Genomic DNA, 17,238 nt, shown 5'->3' with positions numbered 1-17,238 from the left:
AAACCATTATTTTATATTGTAATAACATTTTGCAAGATCACTGTTTTTTTCTGTATTTTTGATCAAATAAATGCAGCCTTGATGAGCATAAGAGACTTCTTTAAAAAACATTACAAGTCTTACTGATCCCAAACTTTTGAGCGGTAGTGTATATACTTCTAACTCTTGTGTTACGGACATCTTATTTACTACTTTTATCATTACAGCAGAGATACCAGGAAATATCTTGCATGAAGGGTCTTGGAAACAAAAAGGTTGAGAACCACTCTGAAATGATCCCTCCCAATTTTCTTGAATGAGATTCATTGGATTTTAGTATCATACTATATATTTACAGAAGGACTTGATTGATAAGTAGTTAATCAGAATTTCATACTATATTCCTATTTATTCTGACTGAATAGTGTCTGCTGAGTTGCATTGTACGGAAGCTGTTCACATGATTGTTAGAGGTGCCCTCAGCATCCGCAGAGACCGCTGCACATCTGTTGGACTTGAGGGCATTTTTGGGCACCCTGCAGGCCTTAGCCAAGATCACTGCTGGTAAAGGGCACAGACGGATACATGGAAAACCTGAAAGGTTGACTGGATAGTAGGTGTGTATGTGTTCTGTGTGTATTGACATTGCTGGCCTTTAACGCTGCCAGTGTTTGTGTGTTTCCCTCTCTAGACGGCCTACTGCCCACTCAACCATATGGCCTTCCTGACCACAAGCCAAAGCTGTTTGTGACCTATGACTAGACTGTCTGATGTGGCTGAGAAGACGTAGCACACACAAACACACACACATTATGAGAGTAGTGTATTTTTATAGTTTGCTTCCAGGTGCAGACGGTGATACTTATTCCTAATTTGTGCTTTGTTTGCTTTCTATTCTGTTTTCCAGCTGTCGCCACCCGTGGCTCAGCTGTTCCCCTTATGTCATGAAATATTCATTAGTTTGTTTCTTCTGTCACCTTATATTCCTTGTTGAATCATTAACACTCATTACTCCAGAGCATTGAATATTTAAATCAGACAGGTGGGCTTCACACCCAGAAAAGCAGTGTGGTTGTACCACGGCACTCAATAATTACCATATTCATGTACCATGGTATATTGATGGTATTCAACCACAGTATTTGTTCGAGCAGTTCACAAAATTGCTATTTGGCATATGATGTTCACAACAGAGGGAGGTATTCTAAAATTGCATTATTCAGAGATTGCTCTTTAAGAGCTCTTGAGACATAGGGAGTTCTCAGATAAATTTCATTTAAGTTTTAACATTGTCTCAGATGTTTCTCCTGAATTAACATGGACACAAATGAGACAGTTGTGGACAAATGTTTGATTTCATATTGAAATCTCTGGCTTTGGATTGGAGATCAAAAGTTTGGGTTTGGTCTCTTATGCTCACCAAGACTGAATTAATTTGATCAAAACTGCAGTAAAACAGTAATATTGTGAAATACTATTAACATTTTAAATAACTGTTGTCTATTTAAAAATATAATTTATTTCTGTGATGACAAAACTGAATATTTAGCAGTCATTATTCCAATTTTCAGTGTCACATGATCCTTCGGAAATCATTCTAATATGCAGATTTGCTGCTCAAGAAACAATTATTATTATTTTCAAGGTTGAAAATAGTTGTGCTGCTGAATATTTTTCATTTAAAACAGAAATCTTTTGTAACAAATGTCTTTACTGTCACTTTTGAACAATTTTACGCATACTTGGTGAATAAAATAATTATAATTTTAATAATTGTAATTAAGTAATAAAATATAATTATTATTATCAATTATTATAATAATTATTAATAATAATAATTTATTATCTACATGTTTTGCATATATAATATGTTGACATTTTAATAATATACTCTGAAGTGGAAGTATCTTTGAAGTTCTTTCCAAATCTGTGACATTCACATATGTCAAATGTAATTTAAAAACTAGGAAAAGTTGAGAAAGCTTATATAAAAGTGTTCCTGGCACAGTTTGGAAGAGAGCTGCGGTGCGTGTGTGTGTGCACGTGCCCGCCGGGACTGTGCGATATGAGACATTGGTGAGCGGCGGATGTCTGGTCAAGCCACAAGAGGGACGTCCCTCTGCCCGGCCTGTTCTGTTCCAGCAGTTCAAACATGACTTTTGTCCCAGAGCCTGGGGGAGTCCAGGAACATTTGCAAGAGGTAAATGTCACATTTGAATATGATTGATCAGCCCTCTGTGCGAAAGTGGCTGAGAATTAAGATAAGATGAATCCGAAATTAGTACAGGAAGGGGGTGGGGACAAGATGATATTTGCATGGTTGTGGTGCTGGAAATTGATTATTTTTTGTTTTTGAAGATTCAAAATGCTGCTTGATGGTGTTGTTATCATGCATTAAATTATAAGGTGGATGAATAATCTTTCTATATTCAAGGCTGGGGGCTGATTTTCTGTCCCGCTGCCCTCAAGAGGGGTGTGTGTGTGTGTGAGTGTGTGTCAGTCAAGCTGAAAGAAGTGTTATAATTCAGGACCAAAGCGACTCGAGGCATAAATGTAGTAATCTCCCATCAGCTTTTGCAGGACACATGATCAACCCTGAATTAAAGAGGATTTGTGTTTGTAACATCTGCAGTGACTGTGAAAGTAGATGTTAATATGGAACAAACCATAGAGAGAGTCGAAGCTTTTGATTAGCTGAATTATTTAATGCTAGACGAGTGTGTTGTTGGGTATCTGTGTGTGTGAGGTGAGAAAAGATGAAGCGCACTGGCCGATATGTGTCGAGGCGGCGTGCTGGAGGCAGTCAAGCTGTGGCTGGAGGAGTGTGTGTAGGTGGGATTGTGTGTGTGGTCATTGAGGTGTAAATGAAACAGGACTCTGACCCATGAGGTGAAAATGAACTAGCAGTTTGGTTATGAACTAGGTTGGGTATATTGTTCTTGTACTTTCTCCCTCTGGTTTCCTTTAGCCACATCCCAGCTGGATCAATCACACCTCTAGAGCAGTGACTGGATTCCTGTACATCCATTTGGAAGAGCTGAGAGGATTTTGGGATTCTCCCGGTGTTCCCAACCACCATCCAAAGTAGTACTAATATTACAAGTCCACTTTTTATTTTTTGCTTATTAGGCCTGAAACTTACTCTGTTTTATACATTATTGCATTCAGTTTCAGACTGCAGCAGCAAATCAGCATATTAGAATGATTTCTGAAGGATCATGTGACACAGAAGACTGGAGTAATGATGCTGAAAATTCAGCTTTGCATCACAGGAATAAATTACATTCTAAAACAGAAAACAGTTATTTTAATTGTAATAATATTTCACAAATTGCAGTTTGCAGTTTTTACTGATCAAATAAATGCAGCCTAAGAGACTTCTTTCAAAAACATTAAAAAATTATACCGACCCCAAACCTTTGAACGGTATTGTAAATAATAACATCCTGTTTGTTTCTTGCCTTACAGATAATGAGGAGAGGAACCATAATAATTTTCAGGTAGTAAACAAATCCTTATTTAGGCACTGCAACAGTCAGTCCCCTTTAAAGGATGAATAGATAGATATTTATTTATTTTCAACAAAGGCATTTTCCAGACATGCTGATTAACTTTCACAGTTACAATGTCACCTCTTTTTTCTTTATTTTGTAATGTCTTTTATGTCTTTTACTTCAAAGCCTACTAGTTGTTTCTTGTATATCCAAAGTTTTAAAAAAATATTTGTGTTTATGTGAGTTGAATCTAAGATTCTCAACTTTGTTTTGTCTCAGTAAGGTCACCATGATCTTTCATGCCTAGCCTTCCTTTACTCAAAATCTGACCTTTTTTATTGCGTGAAAAATAACAAAACTAGTTTTAGATCCAAATCAAAGCAACTTTGAGGTAGTTGTCTTTCATCTATGGTTAAGTGAAATTTAATTGCTGGGGTTAATTGCAGGGCTTCCCCATTAACAAAGTAGGCTATTGTGAGTTTGAGTAGCCCAACTTTAACTTTGTTGAAGTCTGGGTTCGTCCGGTAATGATATGCACTGTTTGGGATTCCTTGTCTTTCGCTCTCAGATAAAATAAAAAAAACCTCTCTAATGATGGATTTTCTCATCAGATCTGGGTTTTCGGATGGTTCCCTCTCTCCCATCCTTCTCTTTGGAATATCAAAGGATCTAATCTCTATGGAAATCTTTCCGAACGTTTCCTTGGAAACCAGGCTGAGTTCAACATGGCTCAGATTTTCTTATCTCATTTTTTAATTTATAACTTTTATCTTAAAAAAAGTTTTTACAAAAAAAAACTGCGAAAGTGTTACAGTTCATGAAGTAGCCTTTATGAAAATGAACAAAAAATGTCAGTATTATTGGCTATCTACAGACAGTATTTGGTCAAGTCTCCCATGGAAAGGATAAAAGCCCTAAAGCCTCTTACAGCAAAATGCCACAAGTTTGATGCACACTTTGGGAAGATTGTGGACCACATAATGACAAGGTACAATTTAAGATAGGCGAAGCAATCTCTTCTTTCAGTCTGTAACCTAAAATGTGCTTTTATCTTGTCCTATGTGAAATATGAACACCTGTTTTTGTTTTGTTTTTACCTTCTCTTGGATTCTTTCTGTTGTTCCCTAGAGCTCCTGGGATGTTTCATTCATCATGGAGAGTGATTCTACTACCATTCTGACAGGCTGTAGCCATTTCCCAGCAAATAAGAAATTGTCTCTTTTGAACTTTATAGATGGTCTGAAACATTTTTCATAATCGTTTCTTGGTCATACTGCCCATTTTTCACTACTAGGGTAGTTCCAAGTCCTACTTTTTTTTAAAGAATTGACATTGGGGACCCTGCCAATCCGGTGAACCGCTCCTTCAAGATAACACATGCAAATTTCAGCTTTCCTTTTTGTTTCCTGCCAGGGGATTTTCAGCCAGACCTGTAATGAAATTTAGGAGCAGTCGACTGTGAGTTTGGAGTCTCAGGAGCTCGGAGGAGCTTAGAGGAGGACCAGAACAATTTAGCTTAAGGAAATGGCTTTGACAAAAGACCGGACACTGGGACGTCTTTCTCGGGTCAGTGATTTACAAGGGGAGACCAATTGAATGTATTTAGCTGGTGCAAATAGGCCACACTAATCAGAGAAAGCAAGTTTCTTGAACAAAGTTATTTGTTAAAGAGGATAAAGTGCGCAAAGTTTCATAATAGGGTCTGATGATGTGGCATTGACTTTCGGTACAGAAAGGACTGGGAGAAATTTATACCATGTTTGTGTGATCTACATCAAATCTGGTTTAATCTATGTTATCTAATATGTTGCTAATTGCTAAGCAATCATCACTATCATGGCCCTTTCACACAGGACGCGGCATGCGCTGCGCTGGCCGCCGAGTTCAGCGTAGCCCTTCAGATACAAAGCAATTTGCACTACGCTGGCCAGAGCAAAGTAGGCGGAGTTTTCAAAATGACTACTTTGAATGTAAATCTCTCTGTCTATGGGACAATTGTTCCTACCATCCGATGTCTTAAATTTAAACAAACGTCACAGAGCGCAGTGGCAAAAGTCGGAACTATTTTGAACTTTGACCGCGTCGCGCGCTCAAGTTCGCCGCTGGTGCGCGCTGCTACACGTGCGCTTTGGTCAGCGCAGCAACTAACCGCCCTAGCGCGGCGCAAGCCATTGAAATGAATGGATTTCATGGCGCAGCGCTTTACGCGTCCTGTGTGAAAGCCGATTTAATTCCTCATTCATGTAGAGCTGCCTGGATCCAATATACTGTTACACATGTGTTTTCTTTCTCAGCTGTTTGCTTTCACTTAAGACCTAAATAAATTACTGCGTTTACGAGGGCACTTTGACACAAACAAGTGTGTGTATTTAACCGTTCAAGGCCTATAAAGTGGCAAAAATAACTCTGTTCAATACTCCCATGCTCTATGAACACCGTCTTCATGTGCAGTGCATGTGCCTCTCTGACACTATCTGAGTGTCTCTCAGATGTGCACGCATATAGCAAAATGAGTTCTCTTTTGCTGCTGATTGCAGTTTAATGGCTTAAAATCACTTGTTTTTAAACCGCAATGCTTAAAAAGGCATGCAAACGATACATTTTCATGACCACGTAGCACAGCAACGTCACGTGAGCATGTAACCGTTATACCAGTATTTCACCCACCCCTAGGGATGGGCGTATTGATCCAAAGTATCGATATATCGGTACTGACGCGAGTATCGATACTCAAACAAAAAATATCGATACTAAGGTGTGTTTTATTTACCAGTGATTTTGTTAATAAAAAAATAAATAAAAAAAATGCGTACAATATGCATTGAATTGGACGAATAACCTTTGTTAGCGAGTTATTGTGTAGGATAGAACTATTTTCCTGTTTTAAACATAAAGTTAAGTGCTTATCATTACCCATTTTACTCTTAATAATTTAATAAATGTCATAATTTAAAAGTTTAGTTCAGAAGTATCGAATCGGTATCGATATCGACGATACTGCCTTGAAAAATGTCGGTATCGTATCGAAAACAAAATAAGTGGTATCGCCCATCCCTACCCACCCCTATTCAACCAGCAAAATAATAATAATAATAGCTACATTTTACATTTACATTGAAGGAGAGATCTTGGGTCTAAAATATCATAGGGTATCATAGAGTGTGCTCTTTTGACTTGACTTTTGACTAAGAAACCACCCAAAACACCCAAGCAACCACTTAAAAATGCACTAAACGGTATTTAGAACAGCTTGGAAACTGCATAGCAACCCTGTTGAAAAAACCAGCATATGCTGCTTAGGTATGTTTTGACGCTGGGATGCTGGTTTAAGCTGGTCCTTTGCTGGTTTACGCTGGTCCTTTGCTGGTTTAAACTGGTCCTTTGCTGGTTTATGCTGGTCCTTTTGCTGGTTTATGCTGGTTCTTTTGCTGGTTTATGCTGGTCATGTGCTGGCAAAGGACCAGCATAAACCAGCAAAGGACCAGCATAAACCAGCAAAGGACCAGCATAAACCAGCAAAGGACCAGCGTAAACCAGCAAAGGACCAGCTTAAACCAGCATCCCAGCGTCAAAACATACCTAACCAGCATATGCTGGTTTTTTCAACAGGGAACTTCCCTTGCAACCACCCTAGCATTGCATTGTCTTCTAGAAATATAAAATATAGTTAATCTGTTAGCTGTAGCATGTAGTCTGCAGTGTTTCTTTGAAAAAAAACTTGAAAATATCTATTTTTTTTGTCAAAATAATGCTGCATTTGTAGCAGAAAACCTTACCTTAGATTTTTTTATTATGATTTTTTATTTTTTTTTACAAGTGTCAAGATAGGAAAGTCTAAACGTATTTTTAGAGATTAAGTGGCGGATAATGGTGATGGTTGTCTACTGTTGGTAAAGACACACTAGTTGTCCATCCTCTGTATTTTACATTGACATCTGACAGTTGTCCACCCCGTAATCCTGTAGATTACTGTCATTAGAGGAGGAGGACAAGAGCAGGTGTCAGAAGAGAAGAATTCCAGTGGACAGCAGCAGTCTATTGTGGAATATTGGGATATGATTTGTCTGTTGAAGCATAGGACTGTTTTAGACTCTGTGAGGTTTGTGTGAGCACAGAATGTGTGAATCCTTTGAGATTGTACATCATAAAATAGTCAAATCTTTTCTTCTATTGTAAGCAACATTTTGAAACCCCTTTATGAAATTATTGTTGTTACATTTGATTATAATTAATACTAGATTTTTTTTTACATATTTCACCACCAGTGCCAAGTTGTTACATAATTGCTATAGCGTTTAAAATGGTTTTCAGTGTGTTGCTATGTAATCCCAACTAGGGTTGTGACGGTGAGGAAATTTTCCCACCGGTTAATCGACGTGTGACAACACCGGTAATACCGGTATCACCGCGGGGGCGGGGCATTCCCTCTTTTCCTCGCTTTCCTTCGCTTTTAAATAGCTTGTGGCAAAATTCAACAGGCTTTTCAAAATCCAAAATACTGCCAAACAGACGCATTTCGTTTCGAAACTAAATCATCCGCGATCGTCTTGTCTGTCTCACCTCACTCTTCTTGTCAGTCAGCTCGACTCACTCTCCTCACTGGAGAAATGAAATCTGATCTGTGATGCGACTGTCGTTCGGCACGCTGCATTGGGCATCCGCGTTCAGTTTTTAATTGTAGTGGCTGTTCTTTTACTGAACTAAATGATTTTTATTTCTATAAAAAATCTAACCGACGGTGGGGGTCGGTGCCGTGGTGGGCAAGTGACTTAACCGGTGTTGCGGCTTAACACCTGTATCACCGTCAGCACCGTCTATGGCGGCAAGCCTAATCCCAACATATTCCAAGTGGTTGCTAGGTGGTTACTTGTGTGTTCTGGGCAGTTGCTATGAAGTTAAGGGTGTTCTAGGCAGTTGCTAGGAAGGTACTAGTGTGTTTTGGTGATTGCTCGGAAGTTGCTGGTGTTTTGGGCAGTTCCTTGAAGGTTACTAGGGTGTCTGGGTGGTGGCTAAGAGGTTACGAGTTTGTTTTTGGCGATTGCTAGGAAGTTACTAGGGTTTTAGGTGGTTACGTGTCCTCTGCGTTTGCTACACACACAAAAAAGTGCATTGGATTTACACAATTTAATCATATGCATCGGTTCCACATGATTTAGTTAGGTTATTTTAACATAACTTTCCTTGCTGTTTAGAATACAATTTGTTTGTAAATTCAGCAATGGAATCAATTGTTTTAAGGGACCAAATTAGTTAGGTTCAATGTGATTTTTTTGTGTCTTGCTGACATAACTTTATCTTAGGTTTGACAAAGTATGTGTTCATTTACTATAGGGCAGGGTTCCTCAAATCTTGCCCTGGAGGGCCAATGCGCTGCAGAGTTTAGCTCCAACCCTGATCAAACTCACCTACCTGTGATTTTCTAATGATCCTGAAGACATTGATTAGCATGCTCAGGTGTGTTTGATTAGGGTTAGAGCTAAACTCTGCAGGAAAGTGGATCTCGTGGGCCAGATTTGAGGATCCCTGCTATAGGGTATTCTTGGGAAATTGCTAGGAGGTTACAAGGATGTTTTGGCTGGTTGCTAGGAGGTTACTGTGTGTTCTAGGCAGTTGCTATGATGTTACTATGGTGTTCTTGGTGGTTGTTAGGAGGTTTTTAGGCATTAGGAAGTTACTAGTGTTTTGACTGGCTCCTAAGAGGTTACTAGGGTGTTCTAGGCAGTTGCTAGTGTGTTCTGGGTGGTTGCTACAAGGGATTTTGGGCAGTCGTCAGGAAGTTGCTAGTGTTTTGGGCATTTGCTAGGAGTTTAGGGTGTTCTAGGCGGTTGCTAGGGAGGTACTGGTGTGTTTTGGTGGTTGCTAACAAGCTACTGGTGGTTTGGGCGGTTGCTTGAAAATTACTAGTGTTTTTAGTGATTGCTAGGAAGTTACTAGGGTTTTATGTGGTTACTAGTGTGTTTTTAGTGATTGCTAGGAAGTTACTAGGGTTTTAGGTGGTTACTAGTGTGTTCTTAGTGATTACTAGGAAGTTACTAGGGTTTGAGGGGGTTACTAGTGTGTTCTAGGTGGTTGCTACTTGCTAGTAGGTTACTAGTGTTTTTGGGCAGTTGCTAAGAAGTTGTTAGTGTTTTGAGCGGTTGCTAGGAGAATACTAGGGTGTTCTGGGAAACTTGCTAGGAAGTTACTAGTGTGTTTTAGGTTACAAGTGTGTTTTGGCTAGTTGCTAGGAGGTTACTAGCGTGTTCTGGGCAGTTGCTAGAAGAGGTTACTAGGGTGTTCTGGGTGGTTGCTAGGAGGTATTTTAAGGTTTTTGGATGGTCATTAGGATGTTACTAGTGTTTTGGACGGTTGCCAGGAGGTTACCTTGGTGTTCTGGGCAGTTGTTAGAGGTGGTTACTAGGGTGTTCTGGGCAGTTGCTAGGGTGTTCTGGGTGGTTGCAGGTTTGTTCAAATCTACCCTAGGTTTAAGCTTTAGACAGCACCACTAATTAACTGTTTATTATCTCAGACCTCCGATAGATTTCATCCTTATTGATCTTTGACATTTTCTCTTCAGATGATATCACTGCTGGGAATTTCCTACACCGGAGATATTATTTCTTTAAAGCAATTTAGACACGATTAGGCTTTATCTCCAACAGCAACACATCTATGAAATATGGAAGATCAGGGGATCATCAACATAATAGATTTTAATAACAAAGACATAAACTGGTCCAGAATCAGCACTTCAGAAAAGTGCTGACCTATTTCATAGATGTGTGGTTTGGTGCTGTTCTTGGCACATTCATCTCTTCATAACACTTTCAGCCCACTGCGGTTGCCCAAGACAAAGCATATGGGTGTGTGTGTGTGTGTGTGTGTGTGTGTGTGAGATACTAGTGACAGGATATGCTGTGTTTAGAAACAGTACATTTGTACGTTGGGCCATAAGGCCTTGTTTAGTCCCAAATTTATCCAGAGTACTTTTGTTTATTTTTCTAAAAACACGCAGGGTATATTTGAAAAGGGTTTTCCTCTGACGTTCAATCAGATGTTTATCCCCAGGCAAGGAACTTACTAAAGAAAAGAAAAAACTCATCCATTCTCACATGAAAACCTGTGGTGTGTGAGAGGAATAAAGTTATACAAATACATCAATAATATTTTATTTCTCACAGGCATTCGCTGTTGGTGGTGGCCAGATTTGACCTTCTGTTTCTTTTCTGTTATTGTATGAGAGAGATTTTGGTATGTGTTTGGTATCAAAACATTATGGAACAAGTAAAAAAAAAAAATTATTATCATGTTATTATAATAATATATATAATATTGCATCACAGCAATTTCAATAAGTGTTTATACCCTGAAGACACTCTCACTGTTTCTTTTGCAGTAGAAAAACAACAATTTTCTAAATGCAGAGCCGGTTTGAATGGCAATGGAGGGATGTCCCAGACAATCTTAAAGCTACTCAATCACCAAGCCAAATATTTGATGGGCTTCTCCAGCAGTCACCGCAGGGGCCTTTTCTCCTTGTCACTCATGTCTTTTTCGTAAATAGCGTGGAGTCTCTCTCTGCATCTTATCTTTCTCTCATGAGATGTGCCATCCCTGCAGACACTAAAGATATTGGGGATATTTTATGGTAGTGGTCTGTCACTATAAAAGATCCTTTAGCCTTGAAGAAGCAATATGGCATTTTGTTATTTAGTTAATAGTCATTTTTCTTGCTGCAGGGTCAAAGTGTGGATCTGGTTGCACCATTAAGTTCTACAAGAGAAAAAAAAATTACTGGTCAGAGGTTCCTCTTTTATAGCTCAAGAGACTCATTTACACTAGCGTTCAAAAGTATGGGGTCAGTAAGATGTTTTTTTTTAAAGAAATGTATTCAGCAAAGATGCATTCAGTTGATCAAAAGTAGCAGTAAAGACATTTATAATGCTACATAAGATTTTTATTTAAAATAAATACTGTTCTTTTGACCAGAAAAGTTATCACGGTTTCCACAAAATTATTAAGCAGCACAACTGTTTTCAAAATTGATAATAATAAGAAATGTTTCTTGAGCAACAAATCAGCATATTAGAATGATTTCTGAAGGATCGTGTGACACTGAAGTAATGATGCTGAAAACTCAGCTTTGCCAGCAACTAAATAAATTATATTTTAAAATATATTCAAATAAATTATTAAATTATTATTAAGGTATTAATTAAATTAATGGAAGTATTTGATGAGAAATGTTTGGGTTTTTATTGTGATCTTTGAATTTAGTTTGCAGATGTTGATAACCTGGCAAATCAGAGCACAATTTGAGACACTGATATGTGTGAGTTTACTGGGTTCTGTTTCTCAAAAAGTCACAACAGGATTTAATCAGTTTAATCTCCAATAAATCTCTTTGCTTTCTATGAGAAGCAATAGACAAGATCTCATTTAATATTTTTATTTCTTAAAGGCTGTTTTCTTAAACCGCCATCGGCCTCATAAATGTTAAATATCTTATTAATATCACGCTTGACACATTTTGTATTGGACTATCTCCCTTACTCCATCCGGATCGTTATTTCTGTGATTCTTTGAACGAAGAAAAGCTTGGAATCTAATCTTGGAGCATCACCGAGTAGAAAGTAGAAAGGCAATCCATGCTTATCATACCCTCTGCTATTGTTGAGAAGAAGAAAAGCGGAAGACATTTCCATGCCCTGCTTTTCTCTCTCTCCATCTCCCGCAAGTCTAGCGAGGCTGAACCTATATGAGGGAACGTTAATTAAAAGGATATACAGAGAAGAACAGCACTGCGAGATAGAACCTTTCCTCTTGAATTTGGATGAGAAACTTTGACAGCTTTTCATCTTCGTCTCTGGCTTACCCAGCCATCCCTCTTCTTTTCCTCCCCATCTGTTTTCTTTTCTTCTTGAAGTTTGCGATGGAGCCTTTTTTGCTTCTATATATTTCTACCTTCTCCAGCGTCATTAATTTGGTTTTATACATTTTATACACAAATATCCCATGTCTCACCTTGAGATGCCATTCAGCGCAGTTGTTTTTAAGCCATGTACAGATGTACCACCAGCTAATGGCCAAAATCAATTGGAAATGAGTTTAAATTACTTGATAGTTAATATGGATTACATTTGTGAATATTTTATGACTCTTTTATGCCTTTTTTTGTGTCATTTTGGAGCTTGACAGACTCAGTCCTCATTCACTTTAACTATAGTGAAAAGAGTAACTTCTTCAAATATTAATATTCTTCAAAAATTTACCTTCTGTGTTCTACAGAAGAAAGAAAGTTTGGAATGAGGTGATTAATGACTGAATTTTCATTTTTGGAGTGAACTATTTTTTTAAATCACATTTGCTTTGTACTACAGTGAAGAGTTGCCGGCACTAGAGCTTAACAGTGGGATTCCAAAAGTAAAAGTGCTATATTCAAGTTCTCCATAGTGTTATAGATTTTTTTTTTTAGTATTCAAATAGATTTTAATGCTATCTATTAATATCTATATGTAATAGATAGTTTACATTTTTATAAAAGCATTACAAATACTTGCTTTATGTCATCAGTAGCTCTTTCATTCCCTCATAAGTACACAATCTTGAACCTTTTTTCACAGTTTTTATTTAGGTTGATTGCTTTGGTTAAACTCCTTGTTGAGGAGTTTTAGAAATGCCTTTGGAGATAAATACAAACCTAGGCTTCTACAAAATGGTAACTTAGGGCCGCATTTGTAGGTAAAATATAGGAACAATGGCTGATTATTTAAAGCAAAGGAATGGCATGAGAGACTATTGACCTGATGATGATGATGGTGAATATGAATCTTCTTGCCCTTCAGCTTTATTTTTTTATTGCAGAGTGCCACATGGGACTGTGAGCTGGTTAATTATCTAGAATCAATAGTTCAGCTATGAACCAATTACAAAATCCCGCCAGAGAGAACAGGACAATACACTAATGAATTATGCATCAGCATTTTAAGTTGTACTAGACAGAAAAAAAGCCACAACTTCAAATAATGATAAATTAGCTAAGTTTTTCCTTTTACTTGCACAAACAATCAGCTCAATTTTGTGACCTAAGAGTAGGAATCAATGAATCAACAGACATTGTTTAAATTTGCTCATTTGTGCATTTTCCTTTTTCAGGTCTTGAGGGACCGGATCTCAAACAGTATGGCATGGATACATTGTTTATGATATTGGAATATTAATAGTGTTACGTAATTCCCCAGCTTCCTTCTGTCTCCTTTCCCTGTTTACGGCCCCAGTCCTCCAGCTTTGTTCGTGGCAGCGCACGTCAATCATCTGTCAGAAGTAGAATAGGGATGTGGCGGGTAGATCAAGGTTTCAGATCAGGCCTTTTCTTTTTTCAGACTTTGAATTTGTTTGTGAGTGCGTAGGTTGTAAGGCGCGTAGCGGTAACTTTTGACGCAATCGACCCGAGTTCGAATATGCCTTTTGCCAAGCTCGTTCTTCTCCCTTTTCCCATCACATATCAAATCGGAAATGCATTTATTTTCAATAAAAATTAAGGAAATATTCGAAAAGTGGAAATAAAGTGCCTCAGTATTTTTTTTTTATAATAAAGTGTTTATGGGGTATAGTGGTAGGATTAGGGTAGGTGTGGAGGGCTTTATTGTCCCAATAAGGCATCAACCATTTAATAATTTTAATAAAAATGATCCATTACACTCAATACATTATTATTACATACTGTTTTATAATGTACAATACTGAGGTGCAGATATCTGTCACTATTTGCACTAAGTATAAATAGCATCTACTATTTACACTTACTGCAAAGAATTTTACATACTATTTTACATAGTGTAAATAGAATCTACCGCTCTTTGCACTTAGAGCAAATAGCCACTGCCTTTAATTATATAAAGAACCTTGTTTCAATATAAAGAAACTTTTGCGCAGTGTAAAGGTTCCATGGATGTTAAAGGTTCTTCATGTCAATACCAATAAAGAACCTATATTTTTAAGAGTGTAGGAGCAGAATATATGCTAATGCTAAAGGCAAGGCTATGAAGAGTCAATCAGGTAAGAATAAGTTTTTTTGATATATCCAAAATTGAAAGAGTTGGATTCTGGTCATAATATAGCCCAAAATCAATCAGAATTAGATTAGATTTAACAGCCTGACTGAGTCATACAGATGTTGAAAGCCTTTGTCTATGAGAAACGGATGGTGGAAGAGATATTCAGTAAAAGCTGAAGAACAGAGACGTCCCTAATGTCCCAGACTGTTTGAGTACATGGAGACAACTAAACATCGGGGGGGGGTCTCTTTTTGGGGGGAGGGGGCAGTTGTCTGGCTTGTACTGATGTGATTTTAATAAACTAATTTATTTAAATATAATTTCAGTCCAACCTGCTGATTGTTCATCTTGTTTTCTTGCGCTTCAGTCGCTTACATGAGACCGTTTCTGATTTGCATATTCAACACTTCACTTTAAAATATTCATCAACTTAATGAATATTGATGTAACATTTGACTACTGTTAACTACACCCTGCCTGAAGTAAAAGCGAAACATAGTCTGCAGTCTGGATGCAGCAATGGGCCTTTCAGGTGTTTGAAAATAATATAATTATCAAAATTATGCATTTTGGATGTCTTTAACACATTTACACTTCCACAGAAAACAAGAAACATACTCATCCTGAGCATCCCAAACAGAGCCTCTTTTTATTTTTTGTATATTCTTGTTTTAAAAATGGCTGTTTCAATTAGTGTGATTTAGCACTCATAAGATTTTAATGAAAAGATCACATGACATGATTTGTCTCAATAGGAGGTTTAACGACTCTGTTGGGGGCTCTGTAAAATCGGTTGAAATGAAGCAAGCTTTGATAAGAAGTGTGTGTTCAGAATAATGTGTAAGAGATAGAGAGGGCATTACAATGGTTCAGGCCTCAGTGTTAAAATCAGTGAGTAACAGGAGAGAAAACTGAGGAGAGGAAGGAGGAAGAGGAAGTGTCAGTGGGTGGACACAGCTCTCTAATCTTAGTGTCTCTAGGAAAACGTGCTCTTAGTTTTTCAACTTTCCCTTTTATTTGCTCTCCCTCTCTTCTCATCTATCTTTCTCTGTAGTCAGTAGTTTCCTTCTTCCAGAGGAAATGTAGCAACATTAAATGTTCTGTTAACCCATCGCCTTGAGGGCCCCAAGTATGTTTTATGCTTAAATACAAGCATTTCCAAATGTTTATCCTTCATAAGATTTTAATGAAAAGATCACATGACATGATTTGTCTCAATAGGAGGTTTAACGACTCTGTTGGGGGCTCTGTAAAATCGGTTGAAATGAAGCAAGCTTTGATAAGAAGTGTGTGTTCAGAATAATGTGTAAGAGATAGAGAGGGCATTACAATGGTTCAGGCCTCAGTGTTAAAATCAGTGAGTAACAGGAGAGAAAACTGAGGAGAGGAAGGAGGAAGAGGAACTGTCAGTGGGTGGACACAGCTCTCTAATCTTAGTGTCTCTAGGAAAACGTGCTCTTAGTTTTTCAACTTTCCCTTTTATTTGCTCTCCCTCTCTTCTCATCTATCTTTCTCTGTCCTAAAGTAAGACCTTCCAGAGGAAATGTAGCAACATTAAATGTTCTGTTAACCCATCGCCTTGAGGGCCCCAAGTATGTTTTATGCTTAAATACAAGCATTTCCAAATGTTTATCCTTTAGGGAAGTTTATAATTTTTAGGTAAGACAATTTCCATAGGTCTGAGATGACAGTAAGAGCAAAATGCCCTTATGTAAGCGATAATGTACAGTAAAAATATGCAACTAGCCAGCAATTATCACAGAATAAATCCCAGCATGAACGGAAATAAATATATAAATGCACATGAAATATTAGAGTGGAAATTATTGTATTATGTGAAATGAAAGAGAGGCTGTATGAAATATGAGACAAATTATTTAATTTGTAATAATAAAATATTTAATATATATATATATATATATATCTGTGTCTTATATGCACCAAGGTTGCATTTATTTGATTTTTTAAAAAACAGTAAAAGGATTGTTTACTATTTTAAAATGTAATTTATTCCTGTGATGCAAAGCTGAATTTTCAGCATCATTACTTCAGTCTTCAGTGTCACATGATCCTTCAGACATCATTCTAATATGCTGATTTGCTGCTCAAGAAACATTTTATTATCAAAGTTGAAAACAGTTGTGCTGCTTAATATTTTTGTGGAGACCTTGATTTTTTTTCAAGATTCTTTGATTTAATAGAAACTTCAAAATAACAGTTTTTTTTTTTATAATAGATTTTTTTATAACATTATAAAGGTCTTTACTTTCACTTTTGACCAATTTAACGCATCCTTGCTGAATAAAAGTATTAAATTATTTTTACGTTTGTAAATTTCAGCCTGGAAAAGTGCTTAGATCATTCTCTTTTTGAGTTTTTGTTAAATGAAGGGGTTGGACTAAGAAGTTCAAACTATAATGTTGTTTTTCCTTTTATTCTTTTGTTTATCTGTCTCTTAGGAAAGGAAGTTGTGCGCACATCCATTTCTAGAGATCTACCGAGGGGGAATGATCCACTATATGGGTCCGCTGGCTCGGCAGGATGATTTCTATGTTCCCGAAGTTAGAGAGGCCCAAAGATGGTTATTGGGAAAAGAGCCTGAAGAGGACGGGAGGACAGACATCACAGGTAAACTGTAATTATTCAATTCACAGATGCTTTCTTATCTAAAATCACTCACAGCACACTTATTAAAGGAATAAAAGTTTAACCAAGGCTTTCTTTTGATT

At 37.4% G+C, this 17,238-nt stretch overlaps 1 protein-coding gene across 1 annotated transcript in view; it reads left to right on the top strand.

Annotated features, from left to right (window-relative positions):
* The window catches only part of LOC107718226 (testis-expressed sequence 264 protein-like), a 44,241-nt gene that overhangs the window by 20,341 nt on the left and 6,662 nt on the right, over positions 1-17,238 (top strand). The window contains exon 4 of the mRNA XM_016525221.1: positions 16,969-17,137. Coding sequence (XP_016380707.1) covers positions 16,969-17,137 — 169 coding nt within the window. The remainder of the gene's footprint in view (positions 1-16,968; positions 17,138-17,238) is intronic.

The sequence above is a fragment of the Sinocyclocheilus rhinocerous genome, unplaced genomic scaffold (assembly GCF_001515625.1).
Source record: "Sinocyclocheilus rhinocerous isolate Xijiao unplaced genomic scaffold, SAMN03320098_v1.1 scaffold1111, whole genome shotgun sequence".
Lineage (NCBI taxonomy): Eukaryota > Metazoa > Chordata > Actinopteri > Cypriniformes > Cyprinidae > Sinocyclocheilus > Sinocyclocheilus rhinocerous.
The sequence above is the reverse complement of the archived record's forward strand: the minus strand, read 5'-3'. Positions and strand labels throughout refer to the sequence as shown.